This window comes from Carassius gibelio, chromosome B2 (genome assembly GCF_023724105.1).
Source record: "Carassius gibelio isolate Cgi1373 ecotype wild population from Czech Republic chromosome B2, carGib1.2-hapl.c, whole genome shotgun sequence".
Taxonomy (NCBI): Eukaryota; Metazoa; Chordata; class Actinopteri; order Cypriniformes; family Cyprinidae; genus Carassius; species Carassius gibelio.
The window spans coordinates 21,451,062-21,470,653 of record NC_068397.1 but is presented as its reverse complement, the minus strand read 5'-3'; the positions used below and the strand labels follow the sequence as shown (position 1 = coordinate 21,470,653).

At 37.3% G+C, this 19,592-nt stretch overlaps 1 protein-coding gene across 2 annotated transcripts in view; it reads right to left on the bottom strand.

Annotated features, from left to right (window-relative positions):
• Window positions 1–19,592, bottom strand: part of LOC127951229 (tenascin-R-like) — a 139,209-nt gene that overhangs the window by 29,143 nt on the left and 90,474 nt on the right. For both annotated transcript variants that reach the window (XM_052549033.1, XM_052549034.1), the window contains exons 4-12: window positions 18,319–18,862; window positions 15,391–15,864; window positions 11,907–12,170; window positions 10,160–10,275; window positions 8,350–8,500; window positions 4,341–4,610; window positions 3,929–4,114; window positions 1,112–1,201; window positions 643–906 (exon numbers count right to left, since the gene is read on the bottom strand). In XM_052549033.1, coding sequence (XP_052404993.1) covers window positions 643–906; window positions 1,112–1,201; window positions 3,929–4,114; window positions 4,341–4,610; window positions 8,350–8,500; window positions 10,160–10,275; window positions 11,907–12,170; window positions 15,391–15,864; window positions 18,319–18,805 — 2,302 coding nt within the window. In that variant the 5' untranslated portion in view covers window positions 18,806–18,862. The remainder of the gene's footprint in view (window positions 1–642; window positions 907–1,111; window positions 1,202–3,928; window positions 4,115–4,340; window positions 4,611–8,349; window positions 8,501–10,159; window positions 10,276–11,906; window positions 12,171–15,390; window positions 15,865–18,318; window positions 18,863–19,592) is intronic.

The following is a 19,592-nucleotide window of genomic DNA, read 5'->3' as shown; positions in this document are numbered from 1 at the left end:
TATTTTCATTAATCAAAATATTGTTTCAATTTATGAAATTTATTGTGCTCATTAAAATATCAAATAACTGAATGACAGTTATAAAGATGTTCTATTTGATCATTTTAATTTCATAAGTTTATCAGGGCTATAAATCAATAACATATCTTATCACTAGTTGTCAAACAAATGATGGAAATTGAATTAAGTGGATAATGGTGATGAAATATGATTAAATCTTGATGCTGTAGATATAAATTTGTAGATATAAATTTGTGCCATGCAAAAGCAATTGAGCGATAAAGAAACTGTAGTAGAAATGCATAAGGAAGAAGAACAAAATTATTAAATAAATCTATTTTGCTGATAAAAAAAAAGTTGGGAGCCCCTGGAGTAAAGGACATACTTTTAATGAAAGATGATTAGAAGAAACTACAAATGAACCTGCTTGAAAAACATGAGCCATTGTATCTTCTTTGCACATGGTTAACAATGAATAGAAGGCCTTGCATCCACACCATCCTGAATCCTCATGCAATTATCCAAGAGATTAGCAATATTTCTGGCCAAAACTGACATGACATGTCATAAGGCGGATATGAGGCAATGCTTCGGCTACTCAACAGTGATTCCTGTACTCCATTTCCCAAAAGATCAAATTACCTGTGAAGGCATCAATAGTAGCTGCAGTGCTCTGCTGCCTGCCTCTCTGTGCTGCAACTGTAATGGTGTACTCGGTGCCCGGCTCTAGACCTGTCAGAGTGGTGGTGTTGACGTCCTTGGGCACTGTCTGCTCAGTTGTGACTCCATTGGAGGAAGTGTAGGTCACCTTATAGTGATCAATAGGCCCCTGCACTATGCCCCACAACAGGGTGATGGTGTTGTCTGTGGAGGCTGTAACAGTCAAATCCAAGGGGACGTCCAGACCTAACAATCAGAGTACACTGTGGCTGTTTCAAGGTTTGCAATGGGAATACTAAGCTGTGTGTTCAGTAAACCTTATTACAAACATTATACATCAGCCTACTGAAGAAAAAAAAAAAAAACAGGTTTGCACAGAGTTGGCAGCAGGAATACAAAATACATGCAATTGAACTACTGGCAACGGAAGGCCTATAATCTTATCCCTTACCCGTTCTGGCATTCATCGTTGCTGGGGTGCTTTGGTTGGCACCTACAACTGCTGAAATTCCTATGCCATACTCTGTGCCAGGCAGTAAATCTAAAGAGGAGAGAAAGTAAAAATATTTATACATTATGCACATAAGCACATTTTGGTAAATATAGATTTGTGGGTGTTCAAAAATAGTTCATAATGAGAGACTGAGTCAAACATCTACAAGTGCATGTAGAGGTGAAAAACAAATAATTTATTTTCAATACTTATTACCAGAAATGTTCCTTATTTGCAAAAAAGCAGTTAAAGAAAGAAAAAATGTCTGTATGCCTGCAAATTTGAAAGAGTAGCTGTAGCCTAGACTGATGATTCAGGGTCTTAAAGTGACATATCATGACAATCTGACTTTTCCAGGTTTTAAGTGCTATAATCAGATCCCTGGTGGTGCATCTACCAACCAAGGAAACGTGAAAAAGATTAACCCGGTAACTTTGTTTTGGTAAGCCTTTTCAACGGTGTAGCAGTTCTAATGCCATGCCGAAAGTTTGAACAAAACATGCTAACTGTTCTGCCTTTGGCTGCACAGATGAGCACAGAACAATATTTAGAGTCCCAGCCTCAAAGGAGACAAGAGAGCAGTGGATTTATTGATTTATACTGTTTACTGCTGCTGCCAAACAGATCTAAAATAAACAAGTGATTTATTTCCCAGCTGTTTACCTTCACAGACATAACCCATTGTTTTTGTAACTCATATGTGTTTTTAAAGTCTGCATGAAATCGAAATGGACTTTATTTACTTTGCTAGCGCACATTGCAAGTATTCATGTGAACAATTAATCTGTGCAAGTCAATCTTCTGAAAAAAATTAGTTTGTTTTGGTAATCTTTAATCAAAATCTGAACATTTGCTTTGCTTTTTGAATTGCATTCCTTCTCTGATCATTTCAGTTTGACAGCTTGGGCAGAATATCCTTAAACACTCCCCTCCAACTGTTAGGTTGCTATTAGTGAGAAATGACAAATGGGACATCCTACGGTCTCGTGGACTTTAACTGACAGGAGCACATGGAGGGCATTGTAAGTCTATAAGACCGCAAGTGCACATGAAGTGTTCCACCAGGCAATTGTCATGATTCCACCGAGGAAGGCGATGAAGACAAAGATAATCCACAAAAATGTCTTTAACAATAATCCACATAAATACATTAAAGATAATGACTCCAGATAAAGTAAACGCATGTGACTGTAATCAATAACTGACAGTAAACTGAACAGAAAGGAAACTCTAAACAGGGCATCTGAAGGGGGGCAGAAAGGTGATGGGAGTTAACTAAAATGACTAACGAGCAAATAAACTAAAGAGCTTACACCAAACAGTAACAAAACCATATAAGTAAGAAAAGTAACAGGCAGACACAACAAGAAAAGACAACACTAAGTTCAGAACCCTAACAAATATAGATAAATTAAAAATGAAAATGAAAATAAGAGACCGGAAAAGTTAAATGTACATATAAGGAACTGTGGGAGGACCAGTTTGCAACTTATTAGGCCAATTGGCAACATGATTGGGTATAAAAAGAGCCTCTCAGAGTGGCAGTGTCTCTCAGAAGTCAAAATGGGCAGAGGATCACCAATTCCCCCAATGCTGCGGTGAAAAATAGTGAAGCAATATCAGAAAGGAGTTTCTCAGAGAAAAATTGGAAAGAGTTTGAAGTTATCATCATCTTCAGTGCATAATATCATCCTAAGATTCAGAGAATCTGGAACAATCTCTGTGCGTAAGGGTCAAGACAGGAAAACCATACTGGATGCCCGTGATCTTCGGGCCCTTAGACGGCACTGCATCACATACAGGAATGCTACTGTAATGGAAATCACAACACGGGCTTAGAAATACTTCCAGAAAACATTGTCGGTGAACACAATCCACCGTGCCATTCACCGTTCCCGGATAAGACTCTATAGGTCAACAAAGAAGCCATAAACATAAAGAGCACAAGGATAACCCAAGTTTTTATCAGCGCTCAGTTCAGAAGCCTGCATCTCTGATGGTATGGGGTTGCATGAGTGCGTGTGGCATGGACAGCTTACACATCTGGAAAGGCACCATCAATGCTGAAAGGAATATCAGAGCTCTAGAACAACATATGCTCCCATCCAGACGTCATCTCTTTCAGGGAAGATCTTGCATTTTCCAACATGACAATATACTTCATCAATTACAACATCATGGCTGCGTAGAAGGAGGATCTGGGTACTGAAATGGCCAGCCTGCGGTCCAGGTATTTCACCCATAGAAAATATTTGTCACATCATAAAGAGGAAGATGCGACAAAGAAGACCTAAGACAGTTGAGCAACTAGAAGCCTGTATTAGACAAGAACGGGACAGCATTCCCATTTCTAAACTCGTAGACTTTTGCAGACTGTTATAAAAAGAAGAGGGGATGCCACACAGTGGTAAACATGACCTTGTCCCAAGCATTTTAAATGGAAATTAAAAATAAACAATTTTATTATGAATAAAACCATTGTACCAAGTATTGGTTCCATATGTACTTATTTTTAACTTGTAATAACTTATTTGTACAATAACTATGTAATAACTAGGTAGTAATCCTGAACCTACCCCTAAACCTAACCCTACCCCATGTAGTTACTTTGTATTACCAGAACTTTCTTAGAGAAATTCATTGTAAGTACTCTAAGTACATGTATGTACACGTACTGTAAAATAAAGTGCAACCGATATTATAATATATTATATAGAAATTGTAAAGTATATTTCAGTACTATGAAATAAAGGAAAAAGTTGGGTTTGAGTTTACCAGAGAGAGTAGTTTTGGTGGTGGCGCCATCATTGCGTGGGACAATGACTTTGTCATACTGATCACCAGCCAGAGTGCTGTAAACCACCCTGTAGCCTTCGACATCTGCCTCACTATTGTCCCATTCCAGCTCCAGGCTAGTGGAAGTTTTCGACAGCACTCTCAGGTTCTTTGGTGCATCAATTTCTAAAAAAAAAAAGAATTAATAAATAAATAACAAAGACAATCTATAAGATTCTAGTCACTTAAATTGACAAAAGAAAGTTGGATTATCAAGTTGCATTTCTGGAATTAAATATAAATGTTTACTTTTGTGAAGCAGGCCTGCTCCACTCAAAGATGTCAGTATAGCTAAAATAACGAATGTAAAAACTAAAATTAAAAGTGAATTGTCAGAACTGCATTCCTTCACCTGTAGTAAACTCTGTGGAAATGGCTCCACTCTCAGTGCCATTCCAGACTCCACTGACTGCTACTTCATACGTGGATCCAGGCCTCAGGACTTGGAGGGAGTACTGGCTCAGAGTAGGCTGCAGGCGAAAGGTTGTCTTTGGTCCGTCCACCCCTACCAGGCCATATCGCAATATAATCTGGTCCACTTTAGCCTTGGGTGGGCTCCATTCAACAAAGGCAACCGTGTCTGAGATATCTCGTACAATAAGCTGTATTGGCCCATCTATCACTGATGAAAAAAAAAAAAAAAAAAACATTAGACAACTTCACTGATTTATGAGAAAAGTCAGAGCTTCTCAATATGCTAGAAAGGGGTTTCAACCATGAGTGTAAGGACCCCGGGTGTCCATACAACCAACTCCATGGAGATGATAAAGAAAACATACTAAATTTTATTTTTTAAACAACAACAGCAACAACAACAACAACAACAACAACAACAACAATAACAATAATAATAATAATAATAATAATAATATATCTGATAAGCATTATATAATTTTAATATAAATGCAGTTACTAAAAGTGATACTGAAAAAAAAAACTAGCAAAGGGAGAAGGTTCTTGGCTCTGTAAAGGTTTAAAACCCTTAATATAGAAGTTATAAAATGTTCTCTAACATGGTAACAGTGAAATAAGAACTTTTGTTTTGAGTAATTTGTACCTAAGGGCGTTTACTTGATGATATGAGTTTAATATATGAAAAAAAACCTTGACAGTCTGGATGAATAAATCCTGTGATTAATGATGGACATAAAAACATCCCTTTTTGTACCATTAAATACAGTTTAAGATTAAATACAAAAAAAAAAAGTGAATTTGCTTGAACTGTATTTTTCCACAGAAAAATAACCCTGAGCTATAGACCTTACTGGTCTTAGTGCATTCAGAGTGAAAAATACCCACAAAACGACTTATTTTGCTATATTGTATCATTAGAACTTCACCAATGTAATGCTGCAGGGTCAAAAAGTGTTTGCAAAATACTTAAAGTAAAAAAAGAAGAAAGTGCAATGTTGTGGAATATGCATAACACGATAAATCTGAATTTGCAAGTTAAGCTTGAAATTTAAATATAGTGGACTGTGACTGTGTCTGATTTAAAGGTAAGGTGGGTAATTTTTGTGGCACAAAAAGTACCAGAGCAAATTGCAGAAATAACCCCCACCCCACCCCAAACAGGAACTCATTGTAATTCCTGCCTCCATCTACTATAACGGCTGCTCAGTTCAGCTTTGCTGAAAGTACTATAACCTACTGAAATTTTGATGACATACAATGTTTCTTGAAAATAAGCTACTTTGTCAGAAAATTGGTAAAATCAGAATGCACAGAATGTCTGTCAGTTTAGCAAACAATGTTTGAAAACTTAGAGCCACAGTGCTTACCTCAAGTCTTATTAACTGTCAATGTATAATAGTATTGAAAATTACACACTTCACCTTTAAGTTATCCTGGTTTCATGTACAGTACATGAGAAAGTGTCAATAATATTCACCAGCAGGCAGTCCCACTGCAAACCCACACTCAAGTGTCTGAATCAAGTGGCCATGCTGGGCCTCCAACAGGCTCTTTTAATAAGACGCTAACTGACTGTGTGAACAATTAACCTGCTTCTTTATATAGGGCAACATGACCATGTGCCTCAGAAACAGGTATTGGGAAGGATGATGAACAACTCTGGTACTTATGACCTCAAGGGTTCCGCTCCTCATTCTGCTTTGATATGCAAAATGCTACTAATTGGACCAGGTGAGACTGCGCTGAATCCCACGTTTACCTTTCTAATGATGAGCCGACAACACATACTATGCATGATGCAGTTGTGACTCCATAAAGAGTATTACAACTACATAATATGTCCCGTTAATCGAACACGAGGGTTTCGAAGGAATAGATGATTATGTCACCTCAGGTTTATGGGAATATTTACTTTAAGTTCTCTGCACAGCCTATTCAATACACAAGGGTGATTTCTTGGTGTTATTCAAGGCACACCAGCACAGACTTATTTTTAAGTCCAGGCACACCAGAGACCAGGCAGTAGATTACTGTTTATTTTTCCCCGAAAATGTTGTATTTTAGCGCTTAAGCATAATTACTGTGAAGCAAACTCATGAGTAGCCGAGTCTTCCCAGGCCTTCTCCTGGGATAGATAAATCTTTGCACACATAAATAATTAAATGACATCAAATTTGTCTTTCTTTATCCAATAAGGTATCCGCAGTAGATGCGTGAAATATTAATGGACTCGCATGGATAATTAATGCGCCTTTAATTATGCTCGACCGTGAGGCCTGTAGAAATTAATGGCGTTTTCACAGCAGACATGCAATTTCAATTGTCCAGGAAAAGTTCAATTGAATCTAATCCTCCTGTCTGTAAGTGACAGAAGAAGAATTCTTGGGTGAAGTTTACATTAAGTGCATAATTGCTGGCAGACTCACACATTCATCATAGTGACATTTTCCATTAGTTGAAGCAATGTGACACCTCCTTGCAGTTAATGCCTTCCCAGCCCAGCTCGGCCCCTCTCACATGCCATTTGAAATCACTGTTTACATGCCTTCCTCCGTGAGTGCACTGTATCACTGGCTGTATGTTTTTCTGCATGTCTTGTCAGACACATTTGCAATAGCGTTTTGTTCTGACAACACACTGTCAGCAGACTAACAGTAAAATGACTGTATTCACAGTATAGTTTGAAGGTGAGCCCTCTGTTCAGCCTCACTGCTGCACTACTGATTTCAGCACCAAGGACAGGGGAAAAACAGCAGGACATGGCAGATGGGTGGAGGAAATCACTGCTCAAGCCACTTCCAACTTGTCAGCTCCATCTACAAAAGATACACTAGTGACTCAGTAACCTGAAGGGAAAAACACTTCACATTGTTCACTCTTTCATCTTCTCAGCGCACAGCAAGCAACGGTAAACTAGATCTTCCTGCACTGTGCATCCGCCCGAGGAGCATTTGTTTGCTTTGCAAACTTTTATGTCTCCATCAGTGATGAAACATTCTGTTATGCCATTCAACACTAAGAGCATCTACACTGTCTATCAAAAAACTTGCTTGCTTGGTGAGCATAGTTGATTCAGTCAACTAGGGATTATAATATAATTATATAATTATATAATGCAGCCAAAAGATTAATCGTGATTAATCACATCCAACATCAAAATGAATATATATAAATATATATATAAATAAGCAAAAAAAAAAAAAAAAAAAAAATTCTGTCATTTGACATCTGTCTATCAATGTACCACTATATTCTAATATGACATTGCAAAAAGGCAATACTACACACCTCTTGCCCACAATACCAATACATTACTAATACAATTTCCAATTCATGTTTTTATTTTCCTAATGTTTCAATGTATATTATTTATATATACTGTATATATTATATTATATTATATTATATTATATTATATTATATTATATTATATTTAGTACTTTCAAATGATTTACCGCTTATTACAGAAGTGGGTTTACTGACAAGATGCGGAATAAATATTGCATGCGATTTATCATGCAACCCTACTGTGGAGCAATGCAAATAGTCTTCAGGTTCTTCAGAAACAAATTACTGAAAAAAAGGCTTAAGTTGCATTATAGAATCTTACACAGAACTTATTGACTAAAGGTGCAATATACTGACATTGTAAGGGTAATGAGAACATGCATGTATTGGGAGGCACAAACCACTCTAGGTAGGTCATTAAAAATCAAAGACATATACAGCAAGTTCAAGAAAAAACATGATTGAGTTTTGGAGAATGAAACAGCGAGGTGTCGATGTTCCTATAGATCGGCTGGTACAGCATGGTGCTAACAATGCCAAGGTCATTAATTTTATTCCCAGGGAACACACATACACTAAGCGTATTACTTAAATGCACTGCAAAATGCTTGGAATAAAAGTCTGTCAAATGCATAAATGTAAATGAGTAACAGGCATACGTGTGATAACGGTTGCAGTAACAGGCTGGCTTCTTCCCTGGTCTTTCAAGGCCACCAGGTTGACAGTGTATTCTTCCCCAGGCCGCAGCCCTGTTTGATGGAATGACGTGATGGTACTGGGTAGTTGTGCTGTCATCCCTCCATCATTGTCCTTTGACGTGCACAAGACACAAACACATATGCAAATATCACATTTCACAATTCTGGCATCAGAGTGCAGGCAGGCATGCAGGAACAAACAGTACACCGCTCGAATCAACAGAGATTGTTTTCAGGAGGCAGTCGGCTGTGTAAAAAAAGAAGCTGCTGGAATTTCAGTGTAGATGCATTTCGCCAGATGTTTGATGTATTGAATCAAGCCTTGTTTTTTCCCCCAACTCGCTTAACAGAGCACTTTGTGAATTTGATGCATCGGACCCCACAAGACATCAACTAAACTCCTCTGGAATGGTTATGAAATCAAGCAATATGAAAGTGCGAGAAGGTTTCAGAAGATGTGACTGTTCTTAAAAAGCCTCTTTTCTTTGGTTCTTTGCCATTGTCTCGGTGAACGTACTCTTGTACCTGCCCTCACATCCATTACAATATTGTGGAAAATCAGTATGGGTCTTATGCTTTGTAGGATTAAATGTGCAGAGGATAGGACTTGCATTTCTAATATGATTTCCCCAGTGGCGTAACAGAGTTGGCTATCATGCACAGTACCCTTAGCAGACCCTCTCACCGATGGAAGATTGAAATACACCATGATCCCCCGCCCTCGACTGTCAGCTTCTTTGTATTCACTTCCTATTCTCTCTAAAGAGGCTTTTGCCTTTGTTTCCAAGTTATTTTCTTCTTTTAGACCAAAAATGAAGAATTTATGTTACTTTGCCAAGACATAAGCTTTGAATTTAGCTGAAAGCTAAAACAGTGGGAAGAGACTCAAACTTCCCAGTACAGAAACTGCATTCTTCAAGGGGTCCTGAAATTTGTGGCGTTTACCCGGCTGAACTGTCAAAACTGACTGCAAACAGATTTGCCAAATCATCTCCTGGCTGAAGGAAATTCTTTGTGTGAACCATTTTAGCAAACCATTATCCTCAGTTTCCCAGTTTCCATTACACACAAGCACACCTCCGATATATCTTTTGTTGGAGGGGAAGAGTGTGTTTACAGATTCAATGGCTGGGTCTTAATAGTAACGATACAGCCAAATGAAATAAACAACGCCTCAGGGGCTCTGATGCATATTTGTTTTTATACATAGGGAGAGATGTTTCACCTCAATGTGAAATGACAGGTATGTTGCACAGGAGACATGCTGTTTTGCATACGGCGATGTCTCCCACAGCTATTTCATAATGAGGCACCGAGCACAAGCTCCACATTTTGCTGGCATGCAGGAGCTGGACGTTTTCTTCTTCCTGTGAGGGTGCAGAATGCACATGCTGAAAATGTTTTGTCCTTTCTCCAGATGGAACATTTGAAAGGGGATTAGTGAGAACATCTCTGCCTGGATGTATTGTGTTTCTGCCATGATGCAGAATAATTCTCTTTCAAACAAGGACAGATTGACATTTATCATGCTGAGAGGCACCTGTCAGAACCCAAATCATCTTTGGCTTCAAAAGGCATTAATTTATCAGCTGTGCACAGATGTCTGTCAAAACCTTACATTGCAGTTTTCTTGTTTACTGTTGTGGAAATACAATGCGGCAGATGCTGAAGTCCACAAATGCTACCAGATTCCAGAACCTTAGTGTTGTTACGCCAGAAGCTACGCAGGGGTAGAATCAAATGAAGTGTGACCTTCTAAGGAAAGCCTTACCTTGGGAATGAAGCTTATTTCCCAACCATCAAACAAGTAGTCTAAGGGTTGCCACTGAACCTCCACGGATGTCTCCATGATGGATTTGAAGAGTAAACCGTCTGGATTCGAGAGATCTAAAAGGTACAGATTGATGCATTATTGGCCTCCATCCTGTGTGTGTTCAATAAATCAACAATTTTCTCAGCCAAGGTGGATCTTTACTCTCTGCTTTTAGCTCTGTAAAAATAGAGCAGTAGATACATAGAGGTTCACTTTGTGGTCATATTCAAGATTATTTCAGTTTTCCCAGATATTTTAAACATGCAATGCGTCTTAAATCAGTTTTATTTTATTTTATTTTAGTACTTTTATTGTATAACGGATGCAGTCGGGAAACCTGAAGAATAGAAGTCAGGAAATAGCATTAAAGTCATTGCACGAGTGTACACAAGTGAATCTCCAGCCTTTTCAGTGTCAACAATAGTAAGAGCTTCCAGAGGATTTGAAAATAATATCATGGAAACAGTAATAAAACACTATCTCGGCTTGAAGTGTTCTGCTGCATCCATGTGTATGATGACATAAAAAGGTTTGTAAGTGTAAGTGATAATGTGCAGTCATACAATAAATAGTACTAAAGAAACTCTGACAGTAGTCAGTAGTCTCTGTCGCTCTCCTTTACACCAACCTACAAAAAAGTTTGGGTTAAGCAGAATGTTTTATTTAAAAGAAATGAAAGCTTTTATTCAGCAAGGATTTAATTTATCAAGATTTAAAAGGAGATTTAAGACATTTAAAATGTTACAAATTTCTATTCTTATAAGTGATGTTTTTAACATCATAAAAATTCTGGATAAAAAGAATTGTATATATATATATATATATATATATATATATATATATATATATATATATATATATATATATATATATATATAAAATACAGTTTCCCCAAAATATTAAGTGGCATAACATTTTTTAACATTTCCTTCAGTGCTTTCTCTCTCTATTCATTCCTTCCTTGTGATATGTTTTCCTATTGATAACTGCACATTATTTTGGCTATTGCAAGCATATCCTTCAATTGCAGAAAATGGGCAAAATGTTCAACATTTGTCTCATTTTTGTTACATTACAGAAATGATGGCTCCTCTAGTTCAATATCTCAGAAGTCTAAGCAAATCCTCGATGCCTGCCAGATGCCACATGCGAATAGCAATTTCTTTCAAATTCATTAAGTTTCAATTATATCCATCATCTCTGAATTACCTGCAAAAATGTAAGGGACAGAAGGCAAGTCAGTGGTGCTTTATGAAGAATGCCCAACTGGCTTCTCAAAAATAATGGAATGTTTGTTATGATGTGTTCTATTCTAGGCTGAGGCATTTTGCTCAAGGCTGACAAGCAGTGACTGTATACAAAAGGCCCTCTAGCATTTTGCCAGTCTGGCACTGCTACTCACCAGGTGGTGGGTGTCTAATCATATCCTGTTGGCAAAGACAGCCAGTTGTTCCTCTGAAGAACTAACATGAGGTATGTGTGTGTGTGTGTGTGTGCAAATGGGTCTGTGAAGGAGTGTGTAATCTCTCATCCAGGTCTATTAAACCTGGGTCATGCTTGGGTAACAATGATGCACTTACAATGAAAATGTCACATTCAAGATCTATGCAAACCATCTCAGACATTTCAATAGAAAAATAGCCTATCGGACCAAAACACCAATGCTATTTGAATAAAAGAGCTCCCAGGAGATAAGTGCACTCACAGGTGGAGACTAAGGTGTTCATTGGGGCACTTATGATGTTGTCGATCACCGCGTACACATTGATGTTGTACTCCAGACCCGGCTCCAACCCTTTGATGGTGGTGTTGGTAACATTTCCTGGGACTCTGATCTCTAGTTGGACTCCACCAGGGGTTGTGGGGGCATAAGTGATGAGATAGTCTGTCAGGATCACAGGCCCCTCCCATTCCAGATCAATGGTGTTCTCTGACACTCCCCGAACTCGCAGATTCATAGGAGGTGACACTGTGTATAAAAAGGCAGACGATATCACATGAATATGAATTATTCTGATCAAAAAGCAATCATTCTGAGGAGACGGGCATGGAAAATCCTCTGATGTGATCTAAAGCAAACCACACTGCAAGCATTTTACAACTTTCGTTCAGAGATAACTTTTTAATGGAAGATAGATAGATAGATAGATAGATAGATAGATAGATAGATAGATAGATATTTTTAAGTTGCTTCTCCAAGCCACATGTAGTATTATCTGACACTGATGTTCTGGTATGTAGTGAACTTGAAAAAGTTATAAAATGTAGCTACTTATAAATGAGTTTGGAGAATCCCATTTGGGCTACCCAAGAGACTAAGAAACAACCCGGGTCTCCAGAACACACGAGACGTCTTCCTGATACTGGGCTCATAGGACTAGCTATAAGTGGCCCCCAAGGAATTGCTAAAGACTTGAGAAAGCAATTCAGCTTCTTCCACACGAACAGGACAGACTGGCGCTCCTTCTGGTCCCCCTCTACAACAGACCCCTCAAAACAGAGAAAAAAAGTCCCAGGGTGCATACTTAGCAAAATTTATCACTCTAGCATCTGTGCTTCTCACCCTTATCTAACTGCCAAGCTCCCCTTTTTATTTTCAAGGAGGAACAAGAATTCAGGAAGCGGAGCAGATACAGTCTATACAGACAAAAAGGGAGCAACGGTCTTTCTAACTGGATGCTTCTCAGAAGACAGTCTCATCTCTTAAAAGCTGAGATCAATTATTTGAAAAATCTTTCTATCAGAATACTATGTATGTATACTATATACTATGTATACTGTTTTTAACCCAAATATCATACTTTTACACATTCTCTCGTTATTTAAAAACTGTTGATTTACTTATCTTAAGCAAAACAGAAAATGTAATATATATAATGTGTTGTGAATTAACTGTTTTTTTATTTTTATTATTCAGCACAGCATCACAAATTCTAACAGTAATTTCTCAGTCCATTCAAACTGGATTCATTCTCAGCTTTGTACATGCATTAGTATTGACAGCCCTGCTTGTCTACATTATCGATTGCCATGAACTGAAGCAACACTATGTCAGTCAGAATAACTTAAAGACTATGTTTGGCGAAGTGTGTTGAGTAAAATTTGCTATTACTTATTTCATGATTACTTTTGTTGAATTATAGTTGACAGACTTGTTAAAGGCAGGTGTAGTTCTATGTGTGTTTTTTTTTTTTTTTGTCAGAGCAATTTAATTCCTTGATGAATAGAAAATATCTCCTGATTAGAAAAATTTTCATTGTCAAAGAAAGACATTTCACATATAATTTCATTTTAAGCTATTCGAAGATTTCAGAAAGATTTCCTTCATTACTTCTTCCCCCTTCCCCTCCCATCGCTGTTTGCAAAATACTTTTTGCTTACTTTTTCATTGACCTAATGAAACGAGAAAATTGCATAGATTAACTGAAAGAAAAGCCATATCCTAATTCATTCCCTTGATAATATGAAGACCTAAGAGAGAAGAATCTTAAGAAGCTATGTGGAGAGTAATGATTGAGCAGCCACTCGCCGTATTCCACCACCTCTCACACACAACACTCTACTATTTTCTCCTAATTGCAATGAAATAAGCAATTTTGCCTCCACTCAGTCTTGCAGAAAATGAGAGGGAGAGAACTGGGCTGGTAATATGATTTGCCCTTCCCTCTCCCACCCGTGAGATGACAGCTGTCTTCAGCGATGTGGGGTTTCGCCAGCCTTTTCCACGAACTAGCTGTGAACCTGGGTAAGCGTGATGGAGAAATTGCTTCGGCCTGGTTAATATGACACATCTTCCCCAGTGAATGTGACTTTTGACAAATGAATGGTGTTATGCTGTGAGTTGTCACCAATTTTACAGCCATGACTGCAGGAGCAGGGGGCCTACCGTGGGGTTTAGCATCTGTTGTGTGTGCCGGTAACTGGGGAATCGGTTACTGCTCTTCGCAGAGAGGATTTATATTGGAAAGAAAATTTACCAGTTGCACATCACTTAATAAAGTGGCTTGTTTATCTGCTGTTGGCTTAAACACTTTGAGAGAGAATATGCAATGGAAATGATGTTCATATTTTCTCAAACAAGCTTTTATTATAGCTTAATTTCTTCTTTGATGGATTTTAAATGCTTAAAGAACACCAGGCGAGTCAGACATTAAATATTCACGTGCAATATATAAAGCAAAATGTGTGAATTATCCAGCACAAACTCATTTTCTTGGGTAACGGTTAACTGAATCTACTGTGCCAATATAGCAAAATGCAATAATGTTAAAACAATGAAAAAACAACAATAACCAAAGCTACTGGAAATGCTATCTTTAACTACATGTAAGGTACTGTATATACTGTAAATAGATTTAATATATATATAAAATATTTTTGATTTAACAGTACAATACAAGAAATTACTCAGAAATGTCTCTTACATATCACATTTAATTATATTTCATCTATATTAATTGTTTATTTTTTTCTATCAGTTAGTAAGTTAATGGGCTTTATGTTGCAGCACTTTAAACAAATTGGTTGAAAGAACGAATGTATGAATGAATGACTCACATGCAGTCACCTACTGGTGGTTTTAGTTTCATATTTATAGTAGAATTAATTTTCAGTATTCAATTAAAAAATCAAAGACATCAATACCCATTTATTATCTTTATTTATGCAATGTTGAAACAACATATTTCATTCTAAAGCTAAAAAAAGCTTTTTTTGTAATGTATATCCTAGTATTTATTAACTTAATAAAATATTCTGCAATTGTACTTTTATTATACTAAACTGGTACACTGTTTAAAACTTATTTATACTGAAGTATATTTGATTGTGCTAATGTGGAACTATTGTATATTTCACGTTACATATCTTTCACGTTAAATATCTTTCATTTAAAGACAGATATTATTTAAAGATCTTACAATCCTCATCAATAGTGGCATCAAAGCATATTTTAGGCTTAATATAAAGAAAATTTGCATTGTGCACAAGTATCTCCAAATACAGTTTAACTATATATATATATATATATATATATAAATTGCACATCATGTATTTAATTAGAATAACTTGCCAGCCCTAGAAATAACTCTAAAATATACAGGGAATATATGTTTCAAACCTATAAATTATGTCTACAAATTTCCTGGCAACAAAAACTACAAGGGTGTTTCTACACATTGAACACTGACCTGAAGCGCAGTCATCTCCTGTATATCCCTCTTGACAGGCACAGAAACCATCCTTGCACACCCCTTTCTGGCTGCAGTTATTAGCACAGAAGATGAGAGAGCAGTCTTCCCCCAGGAAGCCAGGTCGGCACTGGCAGGTTCCGTTCACACAGGTTCCTTGATCTGAGCAGTCGTTCAGACATCTGCCCAGCGAGCAGTCTTCTCCAGCAAAGGATTCCTCACAAACACACTCGCCATCAATGCACAACCCCCTGTCAGAGCAATCACCTGGACATCGAGGCTCCGAACAGTTCTCACCGCCAAAGTTACGGTCGCATACACACTCGCCTTCGATGCAAATGCCCTGGCCGGAGCAGTCATCTGGACAGTGGGGTTCAGAGCAGTTCTTTCCAATCCATCCTTCTTCACAAACACACCCACAAACCTCCATACTGAACGTGCCATGGCCACATTGAGGGACAAAGTCCAAGCGACCTAAAATTGAACAAATATGTTGAAGTTAATTAAAGAAATGAATATCACTTACTCACCCTAACGTCAGGGAGAAATTGGCAGCTGTGGCAACACTGTGACTGAATCAGTCTGGTTCATGAATTAATCATTCAAACAGGTTTTGTGACATAAGTCAACTGATTCATCAACTTCTACAATTTTAAATTGATAGTTTACTCAAACATTTTATTCTGTCATCATTTACTCAGCCTCATGTTGTTCCAAACCTGTGTGAATTTATCTCTTCTGCTGAACAGAAAAGAAGATATTTCAATAAATGTCTGTAACCAAACAGAAGATATTTAATAACCCACATTCTTCAAAATATATTTTGAGAGAAATTCAGCTTTGGAACAAGCTGAGGGTGAGTAAATGCCATAATTTTCATTTTTGTGTGAACTATCCCTTTAAGTATATAACACTTAAAGGGTACATAACATACATAGTTTCACCTAATCTCATGTTAATCCTGAGTATCTATAGAGTAGTACTGCATCCTCCCTATCTCCAAAAGTCTTTAGTTTTATCATATTTATAAAATAAAAATACAGCTTTCCGATTCTATCTGGGAAAAGCTGAGCTCCTGAAGGCATTCTGTCACTGTGCTTTTCTGAGAAAAATGCTCATATAAGGAGTTTCCACCATCGTCTACGTCATAAGATCCACAATAGAAAAAAACAGCCCGGAAGTAAGATTTTCAGCACAGAAATTCCCCGTCAGTCATCCAAATAATTTTTTTAAACTTTGGCCATGTTTAGCATGAGAATCCATCTCTTTAACACTGTGAACAACTCTGAATACATGAAAGACCATTGTAGCCCTCCTTTAAATTACAGACTGTTTCTCACACAAAGCTACCATTATGTGTTCTGAAAAAAGTCACACCACAGTCACATCATAATTTTATAGTGCTTTTTTTCTGTCATTTTGGTCATTTTGATACTTTCAGTATCCTGGACACTCTTACACGTACAGTGTCTTTAAAAATTACTGCATTCCCTTCAGAGCAAACCAAGTCAAACAGATTTGGAACAAAATGTCGGTGAGTAAATAATGACAGAATTCACACTGGGTTAATTTCCATCAGGTTGGACTAAATTAACCTTATGAAAAAAAAAAAAAAAAAGAATAATATTAAAAATTCTGAGGCAATATCTTGCAATCTTATTAGCTCCAGCAAATGTAGCCTGGTTTGATTCAGCAAACAGAGGACTTATCAAAGGCTTGAGGGGAAGACCTCTCCAGCAGCAGTGCTGTAATTAATCTAGTTCACAATCTAACCTCATTTGTATAGCTTAATACTACTGCAGTGTTTCAGCTGTTTTTATCTGCCCTGGAAGGGCTCCGCAGCCAAGGATTGCAGGTGTGAATCCACTCGAGGGCCCCTTTGCGACGTTAAGCAAGCACAACACTACTGCTGTCCACAGTTCTGTTGTCCCTATGGGTCAATGCGCAATATAGCCTCTACTTCACTTAGCACCGCAGTCACATCACAATTGACAGAACGACCAGGATGCACTTTTGTTTCATCCACCTGGTACAATGAGCCAAAAACCACCTGAAATGGATTAAAGATTAAAAAATATAAAAAAATAGTTATAAAAAATATTATTTCAATGTTCCAGTGAATGATTCTTAGATGATTCTTCACTAATTCAGTATTATTTGAGTCTGACTGAGAAGTAAGTTTTTAATTAAAATGAGTCCTTTTAAATGGTTTAAGCTTAATTTAGTGATAACCGTTTTAGATTAAAGAGAAAAGTCAAAAAGAGAAAGTGATTTTATCTTTTTATTGTCAGTATTGCTGAATATATCCTCCATTTACCTATTTTGTACACACACACACACACACACACACATGCACCCCCCCCACACATATATATATATATATATGTGTGTATATCCAACTCCAAGACCTAAGACTTTTTCTAAGTACACAAAGGGCCTATTTCTCTCAAATACTGTTCACAAATCTGTCTAAATCTGTGTTAGTGAGCATTTCTCCTTTGCCGAGATAATCCATCCACCTCACAGGTGTGGCATATCAAGATGCTGATTGAACAGCATCATTATTGCACAGGTGTGCCAATAAAAGGCCACTCTAATTTAATATTTTTTTTATATATTTTTGTATTTCATATAGTTATTATTTCAAATATTTTTATTCCATTATTTGTGTACTACTTATTTTATTAAGCCTAAATGGTTTTTAATGTCACTATTGATGAGGATTGTATTATCTTTGAATAATATGGGTCTTTAAATGCAAGATATTAAATTGTACCTAAAGTGTACTTACAATAATTCATCTTTAGCACAATCAAATATACTTCAGTGTATCTTTAGTTGGACTTTAGTACTACTTATATATATATATATATATAATACTGCAGGATATGCAAGCAATGTGTATCTACCTCATAATCTAAAACTTACCCATAACAGAGCTCTCTCCACAGCAGCTGGAGCTACACTGTGCTCGAAGCAAGGACACCTCCCTCTCCAGCATCTCTACGCGGTTAACCAGCTGTTCCATGGCGGCAGCCGCAGGACACCCACACGCCTGCTTTGGGATATTGATGCGATGGGTGAAGGTCACCTGGCTGTCCGAGTCCACTGTCTCTTCTGTGTACTCTGTGGGCATCTTGTCACTCCCAGCTGTACCTTTGTTTGTCCCTGGCCCTGGTACCGTGTCTAGGTCCACTGAACAGAGTGACTCTAGAGGCACATTGATGTTGTATACATGATTGAAGATCATGGCCTGGGTCTGGTTGCTAGAGGGACCCCCGCCTTCGGGAACCTGTCTCCTCACTCTTGTGGTCCTCACTAGTTTGTTGGTGGGGTTAGGAACAGCTTGAATCCCAAAGAACAGTAGAGCCAGGCTCACTATTGAACCTTGTATTGCCATGGTGCACCTCCACATCACAACTCGAGCACTAGGGTGAGATCATAAACTCCTCAAATAGACCTCTGATTGGCACTGTGAACAAAAAGAGACCATTTTTAGCACTAGAAAACAGGAAAGAAAATAGCAGATCTTAACAATGGCAATATTTTACTGTCCTCAACCTCAGTATACTGTATATATATATATTATAAATAGGCAACCAATTTTGTGTTAGAGTTTATAACATTACAAGTAGTCTATTTCATAACATTTAGTTACTTTTTATTAAATATCAGACCACTGACCCACCAAAGGGAGTATTCCAGAGCAGTTTAATTCATCCTAGATCTGATTTGCAAGCATGAGAGGTGGGTTACAGGTTAATCAGCCAATCACAGAAATGAAGGGAATATGATAGGCGGCTTATACGACTGACAGGTCATTCAGCCAATCATAACACTGTCTTTTCTCATGTGACTTTTCACCTGTATCTGGCCTGCCAGAGGTAAAGGGAGGGCAAAAGCAAAAACACTTGTATTTTTGTAAGACAGTGATTCTTTTACAAAAAAAAGTTTTAAGTGTTAAGTAAGCCTAAAATTATGAACTGAAATTAAACTCAAAATACAATATAAATATTAGATTAAAAACTTCACCTAAAAAAACCTTTAGAAAAAAATAAAAGTTTCCTTACCAACTAACTGAAATAAAAGAAGTTTAGGTTTAGGTTGAAACACTAATTAATAAAACTGACATAATAAATAAAATAAAAATGTATATAACCAAAACTTGAAAACTGGAAATATGAAAATAAAAGCTAGTAATA